Genomic DNA, 23,283 nt, shown 5'->3' on the forward strand with positions numbered 1-23,283 from the left:
CTGCACGCGCACAAGGGGGGTGAATTTTTGCAAAGGAGCGGACTGGGAGGGAACTTCCCTATCCCCCTGCCTAACCTTCCTTCCCCTTCCCCTCTCCTCCCCACCTCCTAAACCTGACCTACCTTTCCTCAATTTTTTATTTTATTACTGCTGCTCCTCGGGAGCAGAAGTAACTTACGTGCGCGGGCAGCCAGCCTCCGTCCCACCCCCCCTGCCCAGGCCATGCCCCCGGCCTGCCCCTTTTTCAGGGTCTGGCACTTATGCGCCTATCGGCACTTACGTACATGGCCGGGCCCTTTTGAAAACGCGCTTGAGTACCGATTTTTACGTGCGATGGGCTTTTAAAATCGGCCACATGTGTATCAGAGAGAAAATATTTTTTTTATAAATCAAGAGGTCCATATTTAAAGGGGTTTGTCTAGGTAACTTCTGAGGTTTTAAATTCCTGATCCTCTAACCAGGTAAATTGTATCCAGGTAGGTTATTAGCAAGGCGTTCAGGGAGAGTGTTTCTGGCCATACCAAGGTTATCCGGCTAATTTGGCCAGATAACTCAGATATTCAGAGTCATCCCCATAAGTTTTCTGGATAACTTTATTTGTAGAGAGAGGCAGTCCTAAAGTTGTCCATGTAAACATACCCAGATCACTTTGTCCAGGTATATTCAGCAGCACGTCTCTTCCGCTGAATATACAATGTAAGCTAACCTGATATCCCGCAGCTCAATGCGGTCCTCGAGATGTTTTATTCTTGCCATTGCCTCATCATTTTGGGGTCTTGGTCTTTTTCCCCCCTCAGGCAGTCTTTCTACTGTACCTTAGCAGAAATGGCACATAGATGCTAAAATGCCTATTAGTGCCCCTGAAGTAGGGAGCTAGAGTTGGAGATTTAGAAGCACTTTCATCCTACCAACAAATATTTTACCATACAACACGAGTGTTTCACATTTCTCGCTTTTTCTTCTGACTTCATTGACAAATGTAATCTCTTCTAGTGGTCTGTGAAATTCCTTACATAGTAGCTTCATCAGTAAGAAAATCAAATCCCTAATGATATTGCGTACGACTTACTGCAGCCACTTATCTATCTATTCATGGCAAATATGCACTATAGCAGCAAACTACTTCATTAAAAAACAAAACCTGAAATGTTCAATGCTTAACCCTGAGTATCTGTAGGTTTTTCAATGATCTGGGTCCATTATGCGTCATGGTATATATTGGTTTTCACTGGACTGAGGTTCATTTTCAGAGGAAGGGAAACGATCTGCAAGGAGAAGATGTGTGGTCTACTGAGAGTAGTGAACTGTTAGCTTCAAGAGCTCGGGAACTTGCGAGATCAAATCCTGCTCTCCTACTCTCTCGCTGTGTGACCCTGAACAAATAACTTTGGGCCAGATGTATTAAAGAGCTTTTTCCAGCTTGTGTGTTTAGGAAAAATGTTTAGTCCATCTGGCTTTTTATCTCCCTGTGCCTCAGTTTGCAGAACTGTAATTGGGTAATAATAATAATATTGTTCCTCCTGTTTTGGAAGCAGTCAGGCAAATCAAATATAAAAATGAAAGCTAGACATTCTGCCCTCACAGATGGCAGCTTGTATGTTTCTGAAATCTCACACTGTAATGTGCATCGGATCCTGTTTGCATGAAATGCACTACATAAATGCAAATTATTTATTAGTCCTCCTATTATTCACTTTGAGCTCTGGCTGCCTTCTTTGCTATTGCCACGCTGGTGCTTATGCTGCTCCTGCCCACCGGCTGATGGTCAGCCGGTGGTGGAGCCGCACTAAAAGGTGAATTTTAAGATTTGCACGCGTGAAAATGAGCATATGAGCGCACACATAGCACATATTTGCACAACTGCTGTTTTATAAACCTCAAATGTGCACGCACAAGTAATGGTGCATGAATAAATTTGCTCGTCTAAAAAAGGGGCAGGCTAGGGGCGAGCCAGGGCTGTCCCAGGGCGGGGCAATCATTTACGTGTAGGGACGGTAACTTTCAAGTGGGCGCGTGGTCGCACTTGTACTCACGCATCGGTGCGTGCCCAAAGACGCGACCATTTTATAGCATGCACGCACATATGTTATAAAATAGCCTAGGTGCATGTACGCGTGCGTCCAGTTTTACAAGTGAGCGCACAGAGCCACGTAAAGTCAGGTTTCAACCGCGCAAATGGGGGAATTTTAAAGTAGACGCGCGTCCACGCCATGACCGGTTTCATCGGTTCGATCACCAGTTTGCCCAGTCTAGTGCTAGGTCCTTCAAACCTCCCTTTTTATTTAGCCTACACACCCTCGAGTTACCCCACACCCCCCCTAAACTCCTCAGGGATGCCTGTCGTTGGTTTTGTTTTGTTTTTTAACTTACACCTCCTCCATAGCGGAAGTAATCTTTCGCGGCAGTGGCCCCGGCCACGTGCCCGGGCGCATAGGTACTTGTGCGCACGTCTCTTGATTACGCCCCGGAATGGCCATGCCCCGCCCACACTCTGCCCCTTTTTTTTCTCCGATGCGAGGTTTGTGCACATTGACACATGCGCACGCCTCCCTCCACTTTTATAAAATCGGGTGGACACATGCTGGTGCCACATGGACGCCCATCTCCCAATTATGGCACGTGCATCTCATGAAGTGCTATTTTAAAACCTGTAAACGCTCCACGTGTAGAGCTGTTATATGCGCATATGTACACCTGCTAATTATCAGGTGTAAGTCAGAATACAATTCTTTATAGGCAAATACGGATGGCTGAGGGTCTGGGTAAACTGAGGGGAGTGCAGGATGAAGAACGTCTTGATGACCTAGAGACAGACTGGGCAAACTGATGGACTAATTGGTTTAACTTATAATTTCCTTCACGAGCACGTTATAAAATGTGATAATTTGCACACGAAAAGTCATCAAGTGCTAATGAAAATATGCAAATTACATTTCTTCATGTAAATGATAAAATTAGGAGCACAAATATGCATGCAAAGCAGATGTCCATGATTTGTTTGGATTTGTCTTGAAAAGTTCCACTTAGCCGGATAAGTCTTCAGATTAGTTATCCATCTATCTTACTTATCCGACTATGTAGCATTTTTCTTTTACTTAGCCAGATAAGTCACCACAGTACTACTCAGCCAGTTATTTGTTGCCACTTTCTGGATAAATCAAAACCTGCTGTGCCGTGCAAGTTACCCCCATACTGTATCAGTTTTCCAGACCACAAAAGTCAGGTCCCTTGTTGGTTGCTGTCTGAATCCAATTCCCCATTACCTCTTGCCGTTGAAGCAGAGAGCAATGTTTAAAATTCTTACTGCATATTTTTTGATACCTGAACCTGTTGTTGGTTAGATTTATGGGTATTTTATTTCGTGTGCATGCACATGCACGGCCATACAGCTGGATATATGGGCGTGCACGCGTGTCTTTTAAAGTTATCCTCCCTATTAGCTTGCCAGACTACCAGTTAACCCTTCCTGATCAAAGCAATAGAGCACTACATTGCGTGCAGTCATCCAGTAAAACCAGCAAACGCTAGCAGGTAAATTATCTATAAAGCCATCTTCCTGACAAAGAACATGCATGCATTTCAGCCCCCACATACCAGCATGATTTTCAAACACAAACTATGCTGGCAGTTTGTGTTTGAAGATTTGGTGGATGTGCAGCTAAAAAGTATGCATGTACTGAATCTCCAGCGAGGCTATAAAGAGCAAGTGTTGACTATATATGTGTATTTTTGAAACTTTAATGTACACATATGGTTTTCTCCCCAGCCAAGTTAACCTCATGGGGGCTTCTCCTTTTACTGGGCTGAAAAGTACATGCAGGATGAAATTACAAGCTTATTTGTAGTCAACTAAAAGTCCACAGAGGTGGACTTGCATAGTCATTCTACCTAGGTAACTCACATTTTTGGCCACACAGTTTCCAACAGTTCCCAACTAAGCTTTTGAAAATGTATCTCAAGATGTCTTTTACTCCCTGCTCGCAGTCATACAGGAAGGGCAATCACTTCTATTCACACGCACACCCCCTCAAGTGAATTATTTTCTTTATAGTGTTAACTCTTGTCATCCTGATCTCACAAGGGTTTTTGAGATAAGAATTCATCATTTAATGTACGCCTTGATAGAAACTTCCAAGAGGAAATCAGATTATTTCATTGTTTGCAGTGGTCGAAAACCATTGCAGCACATCAGATGTCTTGAGGGAAAAAAACGTGGCTTAAAGTTGAGCAGACGATTAGTCTTTTGTAGCTGCAGGACTAACTATTTTTAGCCCTTGACTATCTGAACAAAATATGTTGGATCCTTTTCAAAGTAGCATTTAACAAAAACGTTGGATCCTTTGATGTGTCACGCTTGCTCTGGTATAAATGGGTCTCAGTGTACTGTAACTTGCCCTGTGCACATTAGTGTGATGACAGACAAAGCATCTACTGTGATGCATGCAGACGCTGATGCCCCTCTGAGAATCTCACACGATTTGTCAGTAACATTTTCAGATTAATGGAGGGGGAAGTAAGTGAGCGTTGGCAACCGCAGAACTATTCGGGAACACCTAAAATGGTTTCCCAGTCTGCACGTTTCTATGCAGGTTGTGATACTTTATTAGAGCAATGTAAAGATTATGCAAAGATGCTGATGTCCAGGAAACTATATCCAGTGCATTCCAGTTTACATGTGGCGTAGTGCTTTGCAAGGTGGAAAAGTCGGGACTTGGGGGTAATTATGTAACATCATAGATAACTTATGCTGCAAAAATACACACTAGTTACACACATTTTCAAAGAGAACAAGCAATCATATGATCGCGTTGAAAATTATCTCCCTGAAAGTACCTGTGTAAATTGCACCTGCTATCCAGACTGCATACATTTTCTATGCAGATTTAGCAAATACCTTTTAACATTGAAAAGTATGTGCTAAGTCCCTGGGAACAGTCCAGGTTAAGTTATGCATGGAACGGCAATAGATATGTAAATTTATCACCACGCTGGGTAGGCAGTTTTATAACACTCCATGTCTACAGGTAAAACAGTGTTTATCCAGAAATGCATTTGAACATTATCCCTCTTACAGATGAATAATTATATTGCTTTTATTTATTTATTTAATTTTTTCCTGCTTTACGATACTTCAAAGCAGATAACATTCGGGTACTGTAGGTATTTTCCTGTCCTCAGAAGGCTCACAATCTAAAAGGCACATTTTAAAAGCCCTACGCGTGACAAAGCCAGGAGATATGTGCAGAAGTCGTGCTTGCATGCGCCGCGCTAATTTTAAAAGTTGCACAAGTACGCGCATATCTCTTGATAAGCACACAAAAAGTTCTTTAAAAAGGAGCATGGGCATGGCCTGGGTGGGGCTTGGGGCGTTCCAATTAAATCAGCGCATAAGTATTTACATGCACAAGCACGCACCAGGGTCCCCTACCGCGTAACTTTACTTCCGCTATGGATGGCATGCAAGTCCTGAAACAAAAGAAAACTAAAGAGCTTAGCAGGGTTTTAAGAGTTGGGGCTCATAGGATAAAAGGTAGGCTAGGTATCTAGTGGGATTAGGAAGTCCTATCCTTTACCTGGGCGAACTGCGGAAACTGGTAATTGCGTCAGCATGCATTTTTTAAATTTAGATTTATATTCCACTTTTCGCACTTTTTTCAGCGCTTCAAAGTGGATTATATTCAGGTACTGTAGGTATTTCCCTATCCCCAGAGGGCTTACAATCTAAGCTTGTACCTGAGGCAATGGAGGGTAAAGTGACTTGCCCAAGGTCACAAGGAGTGACAGCGGGACTCAAAGCCTGGTCTACTGGTTTATAGCCCACTGCTTTAACAACTAGGCTACTCCTCCACTCTATGGGGTAGATTTTAAAAGGTGTGTGCGGGAGTAGATTTGTTCGCGCAAACAAATCTACTCCTGATTTTATAACATGCGCGCGCTGCCGCGCACATTTTATAAAATACAGGGTTGGCATGCACAAGTTACACCTGCCTGAGGCTGCCGGCACGCCATGTTCCGGTCCGGGGGCTGGTCCAGAGGCCGTGGCCACGCCCCCAGAACGCCCCTGGGCCAGAACCATGCCCTCGGCCCCACCCCGGAATGCCCCCGATGTCGTGCCGGCCACGACACGCCCCCCCAAGAAAGCCCCGGGACTTACGCGTGTCCCGGGGCTTGCGCACGCCGCCGAGCCTATCTTGCATAGGCGCGTAGGGGATGGAAGGGGCAGCTTTTCGGGGATTACATGCGTATCTTACGCACGTACCCCCTTGAAAATCTGCCCCTATGTCTACTAACATCACCCCACTTACGTGATAGAGGCGGCTTTTGGGCGCACATATGCGCATCTATATAAAATTGCACGCACATGTACGCGTACATACATGCATGGTTATAAATTGGCTGCGTCTATTGGCGCGAGCCAGCATATGCGCGTACATGTACACCCACACGACTGTTTCAAAGTTACCGGCCCCATTTGTACCTACACTTTAAAACACATAAAATCCGTAGGTTTTCGTGTAGAGATGTGTGAACATCTTCAAAATAGGTTTAATGAACAATTGGAGAAACCTGGAAAAATGTCAAGTCTATTGAATTTGTATGATGGACCTTTCTAAGGATCTCCAAAACAGATCTGAAGAATAGAAATCAAATAAATAAAATTAAATCTGATTTTTATCTTCAAAAAATCTGAAGTGGATTTTATTAGTTCTCTGAATTCAATTCAGGTTCTTAAAATAAAAGAGATGAAGATTTTCCAGATTCATTCCATATGTTTCAGAGTCACTATGGATTTTCTCTATATCAGTGAATAAAATCTGACAGATAAATCTGAAAGTTGTGTTCTACTGTAATCTACCTGTTTTGAGTTTGATTGTAAATTGTTCATACATCTCTAGTTCCATTTTCTTTTGGTTATTATTTATAGGTATTTTTATTTGATTTGCAACTTTATCATTAAAACAGCTCAAGGTGGTTAACAAGTCGTAACATAACAATGCATTGCAAACCCTCTTAATAACGACACAAATGCAACAAAAAACAACGATCCCACCCCACAACTCTCAATCCCATCGAATCCAAAGCTAAAATTCAGTTTCTTCATTGTGCTGCCTTAACATACAAATAAACTGAAACCTGTTAGGTCTGTCTAGGACAGTTGGGAATATGCACTCCATCGTGCTCAGTGAAATATTTCATCACCATATCTGTTTGCATGATCATAATTATTCAGTTTTCTTTTAAACTACTCCACAATGGCCCTTTCCCCAAGAACCTTCTCAGTTTATTTTTTTAAGATATTAGCTCCTTCACACAAGAACATAGAAATGCCATGCTGGGTCAGAGCAAGGTCCAGCGTTCTTTCGCCAACAGTGGCCAATCCAGGTTGCAAGTGTCTGACAGATCCCATAGAGCAGATATAATTCACGCCCAGGAATAGCAATCACTTTCCTTAGTTTACCTGGCTAATAATCTATTGTGGACTTTTCCTTCAGGAATTTGTCCGAATCGCCCCGCTGTGGTAAAGCACGTTCTCGGGTAACATGAGCTTAATTGTCTGCTGAGTGTTAAAAGTGCTTTGTACTATTTAGTTTAAATCTGTTGGTTGTTAGCGTCATGGATTGTCCCCTTGTTTTACTGTTTTTTGGTAGGGTAAATTAATATCCTATATTTACCCATTTCACCCCATCGTGATTTTATAAACTTCTCTCGTTTTTTTGAATCTGCTAAGGTGAAGGATTCTTTTAATAGTGTTTTCTTTGTTATGCTATGATTAGTTAATTGATGTCCCTCTGGATGTTACTGAACACACTGAGAAGAAAGTCACTTGATGGTTGCTAGGCATCAGGCTTTATTGCTAAGCTGCCAGCAACCCGCTAACCAGCTGATATCAGTTCAGTGCAATCCACGGTTCGGTGCAGCCATTTTCTGTTTGTAGTTTAAGGGATCAGTCCCTCAAATGATAGAAGAGAATAGGTCATAGAAAGAAAAGGGGATTGGAAACCCAATACATCTTCAAAGGCATATCATCAACAGAAACAACTTTTCTTTATTCAAAAAAGGCATCTTTCAGAAACTCTGCTGTCTAAACATGCAAACTCTAAGAACTGCTTTGTAATTAATAAAGCATTGACATGATTGTTTACTGCAGAGGCATTTTGCTTTGTAGATATTAAAATGAACTATATTAGAGTGACATGAAAGAGCCTTCAGATTTGGCTTCATTTAAGTGCCGTACCCTAGAGAGTACATTGTATGTGTACAACATAAATTATACATTGCAATCATTTTATACAATAAATGACTGTGATGTAGGGGCTAGGGGACTACACTTTACTTACTGGGTGATGAAGCCTTTACTAGCCTTGGATCGCTATGAAAGTATTCCAAAGCTTTAATTTTCTAATCCTGTTAACTACTGCATTCTGGGATTGCCCTGTCCAGCTCTTCTAGTAAGAAAACTGAACTGCTGAATGCACGAGGATGAGGAGGCTGAAAAATGCAGGACTGGATGTGCTTATCTTTAGAGTGACTTCTGATGTTACTGCTCCAGATCACTAAGATAGACATTCAGTTTCAAACCAGAGAGTCAGATTCCTTGCAAAGTTCAAGAAAAGGTGGAGTGGCCACCATTACAGTGTGCATATTTGGTTTTAGAGAGCTCTGAATATAACACATGGGAAATGTGTGATGGTGACAGGACACTTCTTGCAGAGTCAGACTCAGAGCTGACTTTACCCTGTTGTGACTGCTCCAGACTCTGTGGCTGGAGGGCTCTTGACACATTGTACAGGCCTGAATATGACTCTGAAGGGCCAGTTCCCATGCAGGACTGAGCATAGGAGGAAGAAGCCAGGTTGGGTGCACAAACCCCTCCTCTTCCCTACAGCAGCTGAGAAACTGCCGGGGTTAGTTCAGAGTCTGGCTGCTAAGGGAGTATGAGCGGAGCAGTAGTAGACCCAACAGTAGCCCTGCCTCCTTCTCATGTGTGGGCTTCCTGTTTGGAAAGGAAACTCATGCAAGAGGCAGGGTCACTGTGGGGACTGTGAGTGTGGGTTTGCTCGCAGGTCCCATGCAGCTTGCTGATATTGTTGCCACCACTGTACTCTCCTAGCAGCCAGGACCAGTCCCAGCTGCTTCTCTATCTAAAAGATGAAGGGGAGGAGGAAGTAGATGTCTGGTGGCTTAAAGGGAGAAAGAATCAAAACACAGAGTAGACAGAGCTGGAGGGAGAGATGGAAAAATAGAAGTCAGGGGAGGGAGAGACAGAAAGGTGGAAGGGAAGGGAGAGGGGGAAATCTCTTTACCCTCCCCATCTCTCAATTCTTTGGTTTTCATCCTATCCCCTTCTCTCCCCCTCGACCCTTCCTGTCACCTGACCATCTCCACCTTTTCTCTTTTTCCCTTCTGTCTCTCACTTCTTTCTTCCTCTTGCTACTCTATGCTCTGGCTCTGCCTTTCATGTTTCTACCAGGCCTCACTCCAGCCTCAAGATGGCTGTGTTCATACTACTTTGTTTGCCTAAGTGCTTTTCCTGGGTTTTGTTATTTCTACAAGATTAGGTTTTGTTTCTGTGAATTTTCCATAATTCCTTGCATAAAAGCTCACTATTGTAGATTTCAGCCTCCCACTTACAGAGTGACATGTTTATCTTTATTGATCAGCAATCGGTGGTGTGTCCACAGATTAAGCTGATTTTTGACTAGTGTCCTGCCAATAAAAGATGGAATTTGTGTGTACTTCCAACCAACCACATTTTAATAGAAATGTTTCAAATTTCGGCAATTCAAACCAAAATTAGTTTTCAAGTTTCTTTCTTTCTTTTTTTCTTTTTTTTTCTTTCTTTTAGCAGAGAGCAGTATTCATAGCAGAATCACTCCACTTGCAGAGTTGGCAAATCGTTCCATTCTAATAAGGGACACTTCAGCCATAGCCTGGTTTTCCAATTACCATTTTAGTGCATATTCTACTTGCAATCCTGCATTTAGGACTGCAAGTACCACAATGCATTGGGATGAGAGTTATAAGAAAAAGTTATCAGAAAAAGAACCAATCAGTCCTCACTTAAAGCATCACTAAATAAACTTGGATCACATGGTAGCCCTGCACATGTACTGCTTGCTTGCACACGTTAAAGCATGTATGTTTTTATTTCTTAGTCTGCATGCATCCCACCTAGCAACACTCTTCTGTGTCTCTCCACCAGGGGGCACCCTTCTGCCAGGGAGCGAGCCCACAGTGGACACGGTGTCAGTGCAGCCCATCCCAACCTACTGGTATTACGTTATGGCCGCTGGAGGCGCTGTTCTAGTGCTGGTCTCCGTCGCACTGGCCCTAGTGCTTCACTACCACCGGTTCCGCTATGCGGCCAAGAAGAGCGATCACGCCATCACCTACCAAACCTCACACTACGTCAACGGGGCCCCATCGGCCGTGGAGCCCACCTTAACTATAAAAGTAGAACGAGATGACCACGAGCACAGCTCACGCTGCTGAGAGCGAAAATCACCGCAAGGAAAAAAAACAAAACAAAACAGACTTCAGAAAACGTTGCCTCAATTTGCACTTCCCTCCTCCCCTGTGTCCATACGGACTCTAAAACACTTCTTTACCCAGTTCCCACTTTGATGGGGAATTTTTTGGTTGGGGAGATGAGTTTGGCTCAAACCATAATGCTGCATCTTGGACTGTGAGAAGAGACACTTGCCCATGTGTTGGCTTTTTTTCTTGGAAGCTGAATGCCTTTTTTTCCCTCTTCTCCCTCAACAGACTGACTTTTCCCAACCGGCCAGAAGACAGGAAGGAAAGCCGGGAAGCATGTATATATTCATGTGTGAATATCTTTATGTGTGTGTGTGTGTGTGTGTGTGTGTGTGTGAGTGTACGTATGTTGAGTGTGTGTCAGAAACTGAATTGCTGTGAAATTGGAGGAGATCCTTCTTAATTCTCTTGTATTGCTTCTAAATCTTGGGAGATCTTTTGAAGAATGTGATGGTTTGTTTACTTGGGGGGAGATATTCACACCTTTTTTTTCTCTCTTTTAGCTAACTTTAGACGGAATGACACTTGATACCCATTTCATATCTCTGGGCATAGACAATCAAAAGGTTACAAAAACCCTTCAGGCTCTAGAAATCATGAATGCTCAAAATATGATCCTTCTGCCTCATTGATTAAATCTTGCTGATAAATGAACCTGCTGGGATGGAAGGCCCTTTCTGAGCTGGTCACTGTAAAGTTGCCATGTAACAAAGAAGCTTATAGTGAATGTTTTGTTGATAGCAGTTCAATCCATCCTTAAGAGAAGCTTGTGCATGTCAGTAAATCTAAAGAGGATGCTAAATACATAGTTTCATGAAGTTGAGGTTTCTTATTATAATTTTTAGGTATACTGACTGGGTGCTGAATTTTTTGGGTATAGAGATGGAAGGCCCTGTCTCTGAAAAAAATGTCCCTTATATCCTCCAAATATGGGCAGGATTGGTGAGTTATTGGTAGACATTGTTGTCCAAGGATTAGAAACGAGTGATTCCAATGATTAAAGATATTTTTGTCTTTTATAGGACATGTTTCCATAACATGAGGGAATAGTTTTCTACCAGATCCTGATGGCCAGTCCATATCCCCTTTAGGGAACCCTTAGAATGGGCTAAAATTGTTGCTATACTCCGTCCTTGCCTGCATTCCTACTCCAGTCTTCTACTTTATAGAAGCCAAAAACTTTGAAAATATGTTTATTTGTTCAGGGGCAGAGAAACCCAGTTTCTTTTAAAAACAAAAATATACTTGCAATAAGTTTGGGAAACCATCATGATAACCATCATGAAGCCATTTTAAAGTTAAGTGACTTTTTAAAGCGCCAGACAGGGTTTCATAAATAAATCTACATAAATCTGCTCCCAAAAGTCATCTATTATGGGTTACAAACACCTTTCAGTCTTCTATTTAAGGGGTCCAGCAGTGAGAAAAAAGGACCTTAATGAAATCAAACAAGATTTCATTCACATTGTTTAATATCTGAACGTGCAGTGAATATTTCTAACCAGTTAACTAAGCAAATTCATGGTGGTGGCATCCTGACGGCCTTTTTTTTTTTTTTTTTTACAAAGTTCTACTTTTTTTCTGGAGGTTAATTGGCTTTCTTGTAATGCATTTGAAAATAGTTTAAAGTCCATTCCTTGGGTGAAAAGTGTGCGTTTGGATTTCAAACCAATTACCAAATTCACTGGGTAATACGTTAGATGAGGCCTGTACTGTAGATGCTATGTTAGAGATTATGCACAGTCACTCTGTTTAATGTTTAATGTTGGGTTCCCTGGTAAACAGCTTCCACGCTCTGATCCCTTCATTTGAACGCCTGTTTTCCTCCAGCTGGCAGATTACATGTAAGATGTTTCAGTAGAGGCAGTTTGGCACATATGCAACGCTAGAGGGAGAGGCTGCCAAAACTTTATAGTAAACTTTTGAAGCCTTAGTTTTTATTCTGGAGTAAGGATCTGCCTCATCTTTTGAGTCTGCCACCAAGGAATAATTTCTTGCCTTTGCCCAGTTGTTTTTCTTCCATATCCCCTTTTCTCTTTTCACCAGAAATCTTTATGCCTTTTTTTTTTTTTTGTTGCTTTAAGATAACATAATGACTTTGAACAAAAGATCAAGTATACAGAACTAACAGCATTGATCAAGTCAGTCCTGTTATTATATATATTTGATTCCTCTTTCATACATAGGCCAGAACTTAGGGGATAGTAGGAATATTCATGAAACTGCATACACCCAGACTAGACCATCCGATTAATGATATGTATATCTGGATATCTAGATATAATCAGTATATATAAATTTAATGTTTAATAAATGGACATACTAGGCCATTGCTCCACTAATTTATGATCATGCAACCAAAGTAAAATGTACTACAATACAGAGAGAATTTGGCGCAGTGTACACATTTTAGGTGACTCTAATTATGCTTACGTCCAAAGTGTAGACTGAAAGAACAGACTATTTCACTGCTCTGTAAAAAAAAAAAAAAAAAAAAAAAAAAGGTGTTATTGGATCCAAAAATTGCCCACTACTCCTTCTGAGAAGACATTTTCTTAAATTTTGGGTTAATAAAGAAACGGAACCCAGAATAAAACCCTTTTGTTACTTCCACCCATGGTGCAGCAAGACTGTCTTAGACATATCTCCAAATCTCAGCGCAGGACAGCTCATCTGGTACAGCATGTTCTCTGTTCCATTGAAGCAGAATTTCAGTATATTTCTAAGATCTTAGATCTCCTCCCCACCCAAAGGGACAAAGAAGCAAACCAGTCCCAGTTTCTGCTAACATTTTGAGGAAAGTGAGGAAGGGCATCAGGTGGGCAGGGCAGTAGCAGCTGGGGCTGGGACTGCTGGGATTTTCACCTGAGCTGGGGATGTCAGGCTTTGCTTTCTCCTGGCACTCAGAGAAGGCCAGGTAACTTGGATTCACACCCTGGTTTGCTAATTCAGCGTAAGGGCTGCTTATTTAATTCCCTCCCATACAATACTCTTACTAGTGTCATCGTGTTTCCATGACTGAATAAATAATGCCGCCCAATCACAGGATGGTGGTGGCTCTGTAGGACCCTCAACGTGACTCCTTCACCCAAAGGAATTTTAGAACCATACAGAATTGAAAGGATTTAATACTTTAAGGGGGTATTTTTCACAAGTATTTCAGGGTGTAAAAGGCCTTTTTGAAAATGACTCCAGGATTATAGGCGATAGACTGTGTGCAGAAGCGATTTTTGCATGTTCTTTTTTTTTTTTGTGTACTGCACAGAGGCATTCCTAGGTGTGGAGCTGAGGAAGGGAAACTGTTCGTGTGCCTACTTTTAAGTTTTGAACGTGGGAGAGTAATTTTGAAAAGGATTTATGCGTGAAAAGTAGCACACGTTGTAGCAATTTTCAAAAGTCAATTTACGCGCTTCTTGGTGAATTTTTAAGAGTTTTGCGTGTGTAAAAATGAGCACACGCGTGCACAAATAGCGCATATCCTGCACAAGTGCTACTTGATAAACCTCAGACATGCATGCGCAGGTAATGATGCACGAATAAATCTGCTTGTATGAAAAAGGGGTGGGCTGGGACTTTCCAGGGGAGGGGCTAACATTTATGTGGATTATGGTACTATTTTATAACCTGGGAAAATGTGTGCACAGCTGTTACCTGTGCATATTTACACCTGCTAATTATCTAGATGAGGGGGTCTGGGTAAACTGGGGGGAGTGCAGGCTGAAGGACCAGAAGGGTCTTTATAACCTAGAAATAGGCTGGGCAAACTGGTGGACTAATTGGTAAAACTGGTTATTTCCTTCATGTACGCATGTTATAAAATTTGATAATTTACCCACGTAAAAGCCAAGTGCTAAGTGAGTTACGTTTCCTCATGTACATGATTAAAATTAGGAGCAGAAATACGCGTGCATAGCAGATATCCACCAATTATCTATATGTCTTAAAAAGCGCTACTTAGTAAAAGTAAAAGAGCCGGGTAAGTCTTCAAACGCCTTCTATCTTAAGTTATCCAGCTAAGTAGCGCCTTTCTTTACTTATCCAGCTATCTTCCTTAGCTGGTTAAGTCTTAAGCAGCGCTACTTACCCAGAAAAGTCACCACAGCATATATGGGCATAAGTTATCCTTTTAAAGTGCATTTATGAGCATAAAGGGGTAGATTTTCAAACCTACGCGCAGGCGTACGTCTCTGTGCGCTACCCGGCGTGCACATATGGACGCCCGATTTTATAACATGCGTGCGCAGGCGCGCACATGTAATGAAATCGGGGGTTGGCGCGCGCAAGGGGGTGCACACTAGTGCATCTTGCATGCGCAGACGCCCACAGCCTTCCCTCATTCCCTCCCCCTAATCTAACCTTCCAACCCCTTCCCCTAACTTTTCCACCCCCTAGCCCTATTCTAACTCCCCCCCCCCGACCTCTGTCTTATTTTTTGCACCTGCCGGCAGGCTGCCAACACACAGTCCTCCAACACAGCGGCAAATGGCCGCTGTGCCAGAGGCCTCTGGCCCCGCCCCCGTGCCACCCCGCCCCTTTTTTAAAGCTCCGGGACTTAGACACGTCCCGGAGCTTTACCCGCTTCACCGGGCCTTTATAAAATAGGCCCAGCAGGCGTAACCCACTCTACACGCATAAATCTTTTAAAATCCGGCCCAAAACCTGTTTACAATTCAATTGCATATTTTGTAGAAATTTCCAAAAACGCACTTACATGCATTAACAAGTAGATTTTCAAAGGGCTACGAGTGTCATTTTCGGGGTTTACACGCATGGCCAGGCCTTGTGCGTGCCGCCCTCATTTTACAACGGGCCCGGCCACACACGTAAATCCCGGTACGCACAAAATTGCTGGCCCAGGGAAAAATGGCGGCCCAGGGAAGCTGGGCCAGCATGCGCAGATTACTTCTGTTCCAGAGGAGTGTAGGTATTAATATAAAAATATTAGGGATAGTTAGGGTAGGAGCGGACTTGGAGGGAACTTTCCTACCCCTAACTCTATCCTTCCTCCCTCTTCCCCTCTCCTCCCCGCCCCTCCTTAATTGGAGCAGACTTGGAGGGTCCTGGGGGCAGATTGCGTCATCGTGCATTGCTTTGTAAAATTCCCCCCCCCCCACGCATGCGAGTTGCGGGCCCACCCGCACATAAGCGCAGCCGTCGAATTTTATAACATGGGCGCGCCGGGAACTGCACGCACATGGACGGGCGAGCTCCTTTTAAAATCGACCCCAAAGTGCATTTACATATATAAAACTCATTTTTAAGTGTGTGAAATCCTTTTGAAAACTGCCCCCATTATGAGGATAACTTTCAAAACTGCTTGTGGGTGCCCATTTAAGTCTGTAGACATGCGCATGCAGAGTTGCTACTGTATTTTATAACCTGCGTGCATACGATATGCGCAGGTTGTATAAAACAAGTGCTTATGCGTGCACACGTGCTCGGGCATGCAAACATCACGAGTCAGCAAGTTCAGACTTATCCAGAAAAATACTGGCACTTACCAGGATAAGTCTGAAAAGCACTATTTGTCCATCTAAATAGCTCTTTTTCAGTCTTATCCAGGTATGTAAAATAGCTGGATAAGTCTAAAACAAAAAGTGCTACTTATCCAGATAACTTTAAATTTGTTCGTCATATAGTGGCAAGAGGTATTACTTAGCTGGATAATTCGGAATTTAACTGGATATGTTAATGATATACCCGCATATTTGTACTTTGAATTTTAAAGGGATACAGGAATAGATTTTACTTGTTATTTAGATGCATTTACCCACTGTAAGTCATGTTTTGCACACATAAATCGGGGGATTTTCTAACATGCGCGCAGCAATGAAATAACCAGTTTACCAATTAGTCTGTCAGTTCACCCAGTCCTTCATCAGCTCGTAAAGACCTTCCCGGCTCGTCATCCTGAAGACCCCCATTTCATCCAGACTCCCCACCCAGTCATTTTTTTTTACAATTTTAAGATGTTTAAGAGCACTTTTCCAGATAACAACCAGGTGTAAATATACGCGAGTAAAAGACTCATGTGCGTCACTTTTGGCAGGTTGTAAAGTAGCAATTTACTCACCTAAATGTTGGTCCCTCCCCGGAACGCCCCTGGCCCGCCCCTTTCTTACACGCAGATTTATCCTCGGATCCTGATTTACACGTGCATGTTGTGGTTTTTAAAACAGCATGCCCTCATGTGTATGCTCTTTTTACGCGTGCTTTTGAAAATGTACCTCTATGTGCGTAAATGTTTGCATACACGTATACGCCTGCTTTCTGGCAGGTGTAGATGTCTGCGCCTAGGCCGCACTAACCTGCATGCAGTCCTGCTAATATGCAAAGAGGACTATGCTTGCGGAAGTCTGCTTTGAAAATGAGTGGGTGCCTGCGGAACCCTGCCTGGCTTATCCACTCCCATTTGCACCTGCTTGGGAGCAGGTATACATGTGTGCATGTACATTAATGCACAGACTGTAAACAAAAAATCATCTCCAACTCCACTTCTGGGAATGCCTTTTTCAAGTGCATAAGAAATCGCTTCTGCGTGTTTTTTTACTTTCAGACTCCACCCTGGGCAATTTTCAAAAAGCCAATTGACATGCATAAAACTGTTTCATGTGCACCAATGAGTGAGAACATCAGGTCCTAAATGTGGAGTTAGAATAAAGCTTTGGAAGGTGATTCTTTGACTCAGCCAACTGAGTGACAAAGACTGAGGACTACAGACTTAGGGCCTGATTTACTAAAGCTTTCTGTGTTTATGGGAAAATGCTTAGTAAACGAGGTCCTTAGAAAGATCAATATATGAGCATTTATGACACAATAGGGGATAACTGGACAGAGAAGGATTTTTTCCTGTTTCAAGATGGAAATAATTTCATAATAACTACCTTTAGTGTTTGCTGTAGAGCACAAATACTGCACACAGCTGTAATTAAGGCTCCAGTTCTTCAAAATACAAAAGTAGATTTATATTGCAATTAGTGGACAAGAGCACCAGAGGACATTGGGAGATGCAACTAAGCTGCCAGCCCCTAGAAAATTGTATGTGTGCGCAGTAAGTGTGCTCCAAGCTTTCTTTTCTGGAGGAGAATGTGTAAAAAAAAAAAAAATAGAGGCAAATCCCTCAACATTTCACAATGGTTTGCTTTCTCAAGAGCACAGCAGCAGACATATGCAAATTGAATCAACAAGCCTGGTCCATCCTGCTGAGCCAGTTCCCAATGAGCCATAGCTGAGCTTCTGTTTATGCGTTTTTTACTGCAGGACCCTGCTTGTAACCCAGTGTTCGCCATAGCTTTGTTACCAGCCTTGGCAGGGTCATTTTAGCTAAATCAGTGGCCTTATTAAAATGCACGCATGTATTACTCTAAAAGGAGCGCATTGATATCTAGGAAATGAAAACTAAAGGTAACACGACCAGAGAGATCTGGTCGTGTTACCTTTAGAGCCAAAATGCATGCAAGATAATATTGCAAGATATGTAGTAACGCACTGCCCCTAAGCGTTCCTTCTTTGTATTGTTGGGCTCAGCTCTTTCCAGCTGGTAGAATCGCAAACACCAGTTGTTCTAAAAGAGTCTTTAAAGATAAAATCCATAAAGATCACCAACAGCAGTCAATGTCTGTTCATCTGCTGACTGTACTTGATGCATGACATCCCAGTAACAAAAGGGTGGGAGGAACATCTGGGAAAAATTAAGAGGTTGCTATAAACACCCATTAAAAAAAAATGATGATGATAAAATCACCAAAGAGGGAGCATTGTTAAATAATTATTATTATTATTATTATTTTTTGCACAATTTTCATTTCAAAAGTGTGATATTCCCGGCCTCATCCCACTGCCTGTGTATGAAAATATCTTGTGGAGATTTGAAACTTAATTTGAAGCTGTACTCGTGTGGAATGTAATAAAATGATATTTTTATACAAAAAATCTGTTTTCTTTTCTGGCTTGTCAGAGCGATGATTTTGCAGACACTTGGACATATTGCTATTTCATATTTTGACACGTTTTCTTAAGAGGTTGTTTTGTTTTGTTTTTATCCTTGGCTGATTGAATGCAGGCTTTTAGTTGGTGGAGTTTTGTAACTCCTCGTTAAGGTTTGCACAGCTGAGCCAACTTGTGGTGATTGGTGTGGGATTTTGCCAAAGTCGCTAAGTGCTAAATTGCTAAATGTGATTATAGAAAAATTCTCACTCTAGTAAAACCCTGGAGATGGGGCTAGATAATTTATAAATGTTCCCCGGAGAGAAGCAGACCTGCTCAGCAGAATTCTGCACGTAGCCTAACAGCAGCAAAAACTCAGACAACCTAGGGAGAGTAAATTTCAAACAGCCAGCAAAAATGGGCACCAATAACACTGATTTTCAAAGGGGACTTCCGCACGTAAATCAGCCTTGGAAATTATCCCGCCCAAACTATCTCACCCAAGTTACAACTGCTGTTTGGGATGCACAAATATTTCCTGAAAAGATAAGCTCCTATTGACAAATTGTATAAAGTATGTGGGTACCCGAACCCCTCGCCAGCCTGGGGTGCCCCACCTCCGCTCAGTTCAAGTAATCTTATGTTGTAAACATGAGAGAGGCACAGAGGCGTGCCCACATATCAAGCCGGCGAATCTTATAAAAGGCTGCATCTGCACGTAAAGCAGTGTTTTTTAGAGATGTGAATCGTGTCCTCGATCGTCTTAACGATCGATTTCGGCTGGGAGGGGGAGGGAATCGTATTGTTGCCGTTTGGGGGGGTAAAATATCGTGAAAAATCGTAAAAAATCGAAAAAACGTAAAATCGCAAAACCGGCACATTAAAACCCCCTAAAACCCACCCCCGACCCTTTAAATTAAATCCCCCACCCTCCCGAACCCCCCCCCAAATGACTTAAATAACCTGCGGGTCCAGCGGCGGTCCGGAACGGCAGCGGTCCGGAACGGGCTCCTGCTACTGAATCTTGTTGTCTTCGGCCGGCGCCATTTTCCAAAATGGCGCCGAAAAATGGCGGCAGCCATAGACGAACACGATTGGACGGCAGGAGGTCCTTCCGGACCCCCGCTGGACTTTTGGCAAGTCTTGTGGGGGTCAGGAGGCCCCCCCCAAGCTGGCCAAAAGTTCCTGGAGGTCCAGCGGGGGTCAGGGAGCGATTTCCCGCCGCGAATCGTTTTCGTACGGAAAATGGCGCCGGCAGGAGATCGACTGCAGGAGGTCGTTCAGCGAGGCGCCGGAACCCTCGTATTTTTTTTTCACGGAAAATGATATTTGAAAAATGTGATTTACGTGTTTTATATTCCTCCACTGACCTAATCACGTCTCCGGGAACAAATTTGCTCGATGCAGCTTAAAAGTACACGCATTGTGAAGTTTTATGCGAACTTGCAGCCTCATTGAGGGAGGGCAGACGGCTAATTTACGTGCCTAAATCACTATTTGCATGCAAAAAATGGCTTTGAAAATTGTTTTCTAATGGAGAGCCGCCAACTGCTGAGGCTGTCACTGTCTGTATTGTGAACAGCAAACGCCAGGCAACTTTACAATCAAACTGAAATATTCTTCCCACGGAATTGCAAAGCTACTAACAATATAAAGGCCAATTTGCAAAGGGTTTAGGCTCCTACATTGGCACTTTTGAAAATGTCCTAAGAATGAGTTCTTAAATTTAGGAGCCTAGTTTTACTAGGCTCCTAGCTATAGGGGCCCAAAATGTGGGTGGCTATAGGGGTAGAGTTATGGCAGGGTAAAAAGGAGTTTAACACTGATTTTTCAGTGTTAGCCACTTAACAAGAGACTAAATTTAGGAATCTAAGTTCAGCAGAAAATAGGGGCCTAACTTAGAACCGAAATGGTGTTTTGAATATCGGCCTCACAGGACGTAGGTTTTCGCTGTAAGCAGCCCTGGTGGCAGAGGACTGGAGGGTTCGTAATAAAAAATGATCTTCAAAAAGGCCTCTAGACTTGATCAGGTTGATTTTTTTTCTTGCAAATTAGTAGAATTTATAATTTAAAAAAAATAGGATCATTAGGCAGATAGGTAAATATGTTTGTTAGGAAACGTTTTACCTGGCTTCAGTAAAAAGAAGTCCTGTCTTATTAATCATGTTGCCAGCCAACACATAGATAAAGGGGACCCCAGTTGATATTGTGTACTTTGATTTCCCAAAACGTTTTGATTAGGTCCCTCAATAAATGCTCTTAATGAACTAAGATGTAAAGGGATAAGAGGATAAGTCCTCTCATAGATCCAAACCTGGTTGAAAGATTGCTAAATAATCAGTTTTCAGATGGAAGGTAAACAGCGATGTTCTACAAGGATCTACGCTGTTCACTATCTTCATTAATTATCTGGAAAAGGGAGCAACAGTGAGGTAGAAAAATTTGCAGATGGCACAGAATTATTCCAGATAAAAAGTTAATGGTGATAAGCCACAAAGGGATCTCACAAAACTGAGTGAGCAGGCAGTAAAGTTCAAGATTATGATCAGCACTGATAGGTGTAGAGTAATGCAAATTAGAAAAACAATTCAAACTTCTCGGTCTCAACAATAGACTCTGGTTTGATTGTTACTACACAGAAAGTAGAACTTGAGTCTCTATGGAAATTGTTCTAAAAACATTCAATCACTGTTCAGATAGCAAAGTTAGCAGGCTAAGTGCCCAAATATTCATTTAGCCAGATACAAGAACATAAGATATGTCATAATGGGCCAGACCAAGGGTCCATCATGGCTAGTATCCTATTTCCAATAGTGGCCAATCCAAGTCATAAGTAATGGCGAGTACCCAAACATTAGATAAATCACAAGCTACTATTGCTTATTAATTACCATAATAGGTCTTTATGGATTTTTTCCTTTAGGAACTTATCCAAACTTTTTTTAAACCTAGTTTCACTAACTGCAGTAACCACATCCTCTGGCAATGAATTACAGAGCTTAACTATGCGCTGACTGAAAAAGAATTTTCTTTGATTTGTTTTAAATGAGCTACTTGCTAACTTCATGGAGTGCCTCCTAGTCCTTCTATTATCTAAGAGAGTAAATAACAGATTTACATTAACTTGTAACCTTTCATGTTTTTGTAGACTTCTATCATATCCCCCCTCAGTCGTCTCTTCTTCAAACATCTTTAGCCTTTCCTCACAGGGCAGATGTTCCTTGCCCCTTATCATTTTGGTCATCCTTCTCTGCACTTTCTCCAGTGCTGCTATAACCTTTTTGAGATATGGTGACCAGAATTGCACACAGTATTCAAGATGCGGTCTCACCACAGAGCGAAACAGAGGCTTATGACATCCTCCATTTTATTTGCCATTCCCTTTCTAATAATTCCTTACATTCTGTTCGCTTTTTTGATCGCCATAGCACACTGAGCCGACGATTTCAATGTATTATCCACTATGACAATGATCTAATAAATGCCACAAAGAAACTTGTAAGAAACAGACAACCACCTTACTTATATATAGTAGTAGTATTCATACCTAAAAGGGCCTTCATAATAAGCACATCCGGTATATTCATACCTTCGATGCTTTACATGTAGTCATTGGTCCTAGCATCAGTCCATAAATTTCATCATTCCAAATAAAATGTCACTTATCTTAAATCAGAAGCTGGTACAATTCTTCCTTTTTAAATGGCTGGTGTAACAAATTCCATTTATCCCAACATGTGCTGTGTTTCGAGTGGAAAACTCTGCTTCAGGGGATGATGCTACCAATTGCCAAAGAACTTCTTTTTTAACAGCCATTTAAAAAGGAAGAATTGTGCCAGCTTCTGATTTAAGATAAGTGACATTTTATTTGCAAAAAATACTTTAAAAAAAATTGGTGAAATTTATGGCCTGATGCTAGGACCAATGTTTATATGTAAAGCAACGAAGGTATGAATATACCAGTAGTGCTTATTATGATGGTCCTTTTGGGTTTGAATACTGCTGCTATATATATAAGTAAGGTGGTTGTCTGTTTCTTATCCACTATGATGCATAGATCTGTTTCCTGGGTGGTAATTCCTAAGATAGAACCTAACATTGTGTAACTATAGCATGGGTTATTTTTCCCTATATGCATCACCTTGCACTTGTCCACGTTAAATTTCATCTGCCATTTGGAAGCCCAATCTTCCAGTCCTACAAGGTCCTCCTGCAATTCATCACAATCCGCTTCAGATTTAACAAAGGGCCTCATTTTCTAAAGAATTGCAGGCCTGCGATACTTTAGGGAATGAGGGGCGGGCCTGCGCTAGCCGGCAGCGATTACACCGTCACGGTGCGATCGCTGCCGGTTTCGCATCCAATAGCGCCACCATAGAAGGTGTAGCTATTGGGGGCGAACTCGGACGCGAAAAGGGCCTTACCTTTTCGTCGTCTGCGACGTCTTCGCGGAGTCGGCCCCGGTGACGCCCCGACTCCTCCTCTTCCGGGGCCGACTCCGCCCCCATTTTGGTATCACACAAATTTGATCACCTCACTCGTCATACCCCTTTCCAGAACATTTATAAATATATTAAAAAGCACTGGTCCAAGTACAGATCCCTGAGACACTCCACTGTTAACCTTTTTCCACTGTGAAAACAGATCATTTAATCCTACTCTCTGTTTCCTATCTTTTAACCAGCTTGCAATCCACAAAAGGATATTGCCTCCTATCCCATGACTTTAGTTTTCTTAGAAGCCTTTCATGCGGGACTTTTCAAACGCCTTCTGAAAATCCAAATAAACCAATCTACCTGTTCACTTTTGAAAACATGT

At 42.3% G+C, this 23,283-nt stretch overlaps 1 protein-coding gene across 2 annotated transcripts in view; it reads left to right on the forward strand.

The window, feature by feature from the left end:
• Nucleotides 1-23,283, forward strand: part of NRP2 (neuropilin 2) — a 277,836-nt gene that overhangs the window by 220,865 nt on the left and 33,688 nt on the right. Inside the window, exon 16 of one of the 2 annotated variants that reach the window (XM_029606320.1) lies at nucleotides 10,205-13,042. The exons of the other annotated variant lie outside the window; for it this stretch is intronic. Coding sequence (XP_029462180.1) covers nucleotides 10,205-10,494 — 290 coding nt within the window. The 3' untranslated portion in view covers nucleotides 10,495-13,042. Of the gene's footprint in view, nucleotides 1-10,204; nucleotides 13,043-23,283 lie in introns of those variants that run through there. 2 annotated transcript variants of the gene reach the window in all.

The sequence above is a fragment of the Rhinatrema bivittatum genome, chromosome 6, assembly GCF_901001135.1.
Source record: "Rhinatrema bivittatum chromosome 6, aRhiBiv1.1, whole genome shotgun sequence".
NCBI lineage: Eukaryota > Metazoa > Chordata > Amphibia > Gymnophiona > Rhinatrematidae > Rhinatrema > Rhinatrema bivittatum.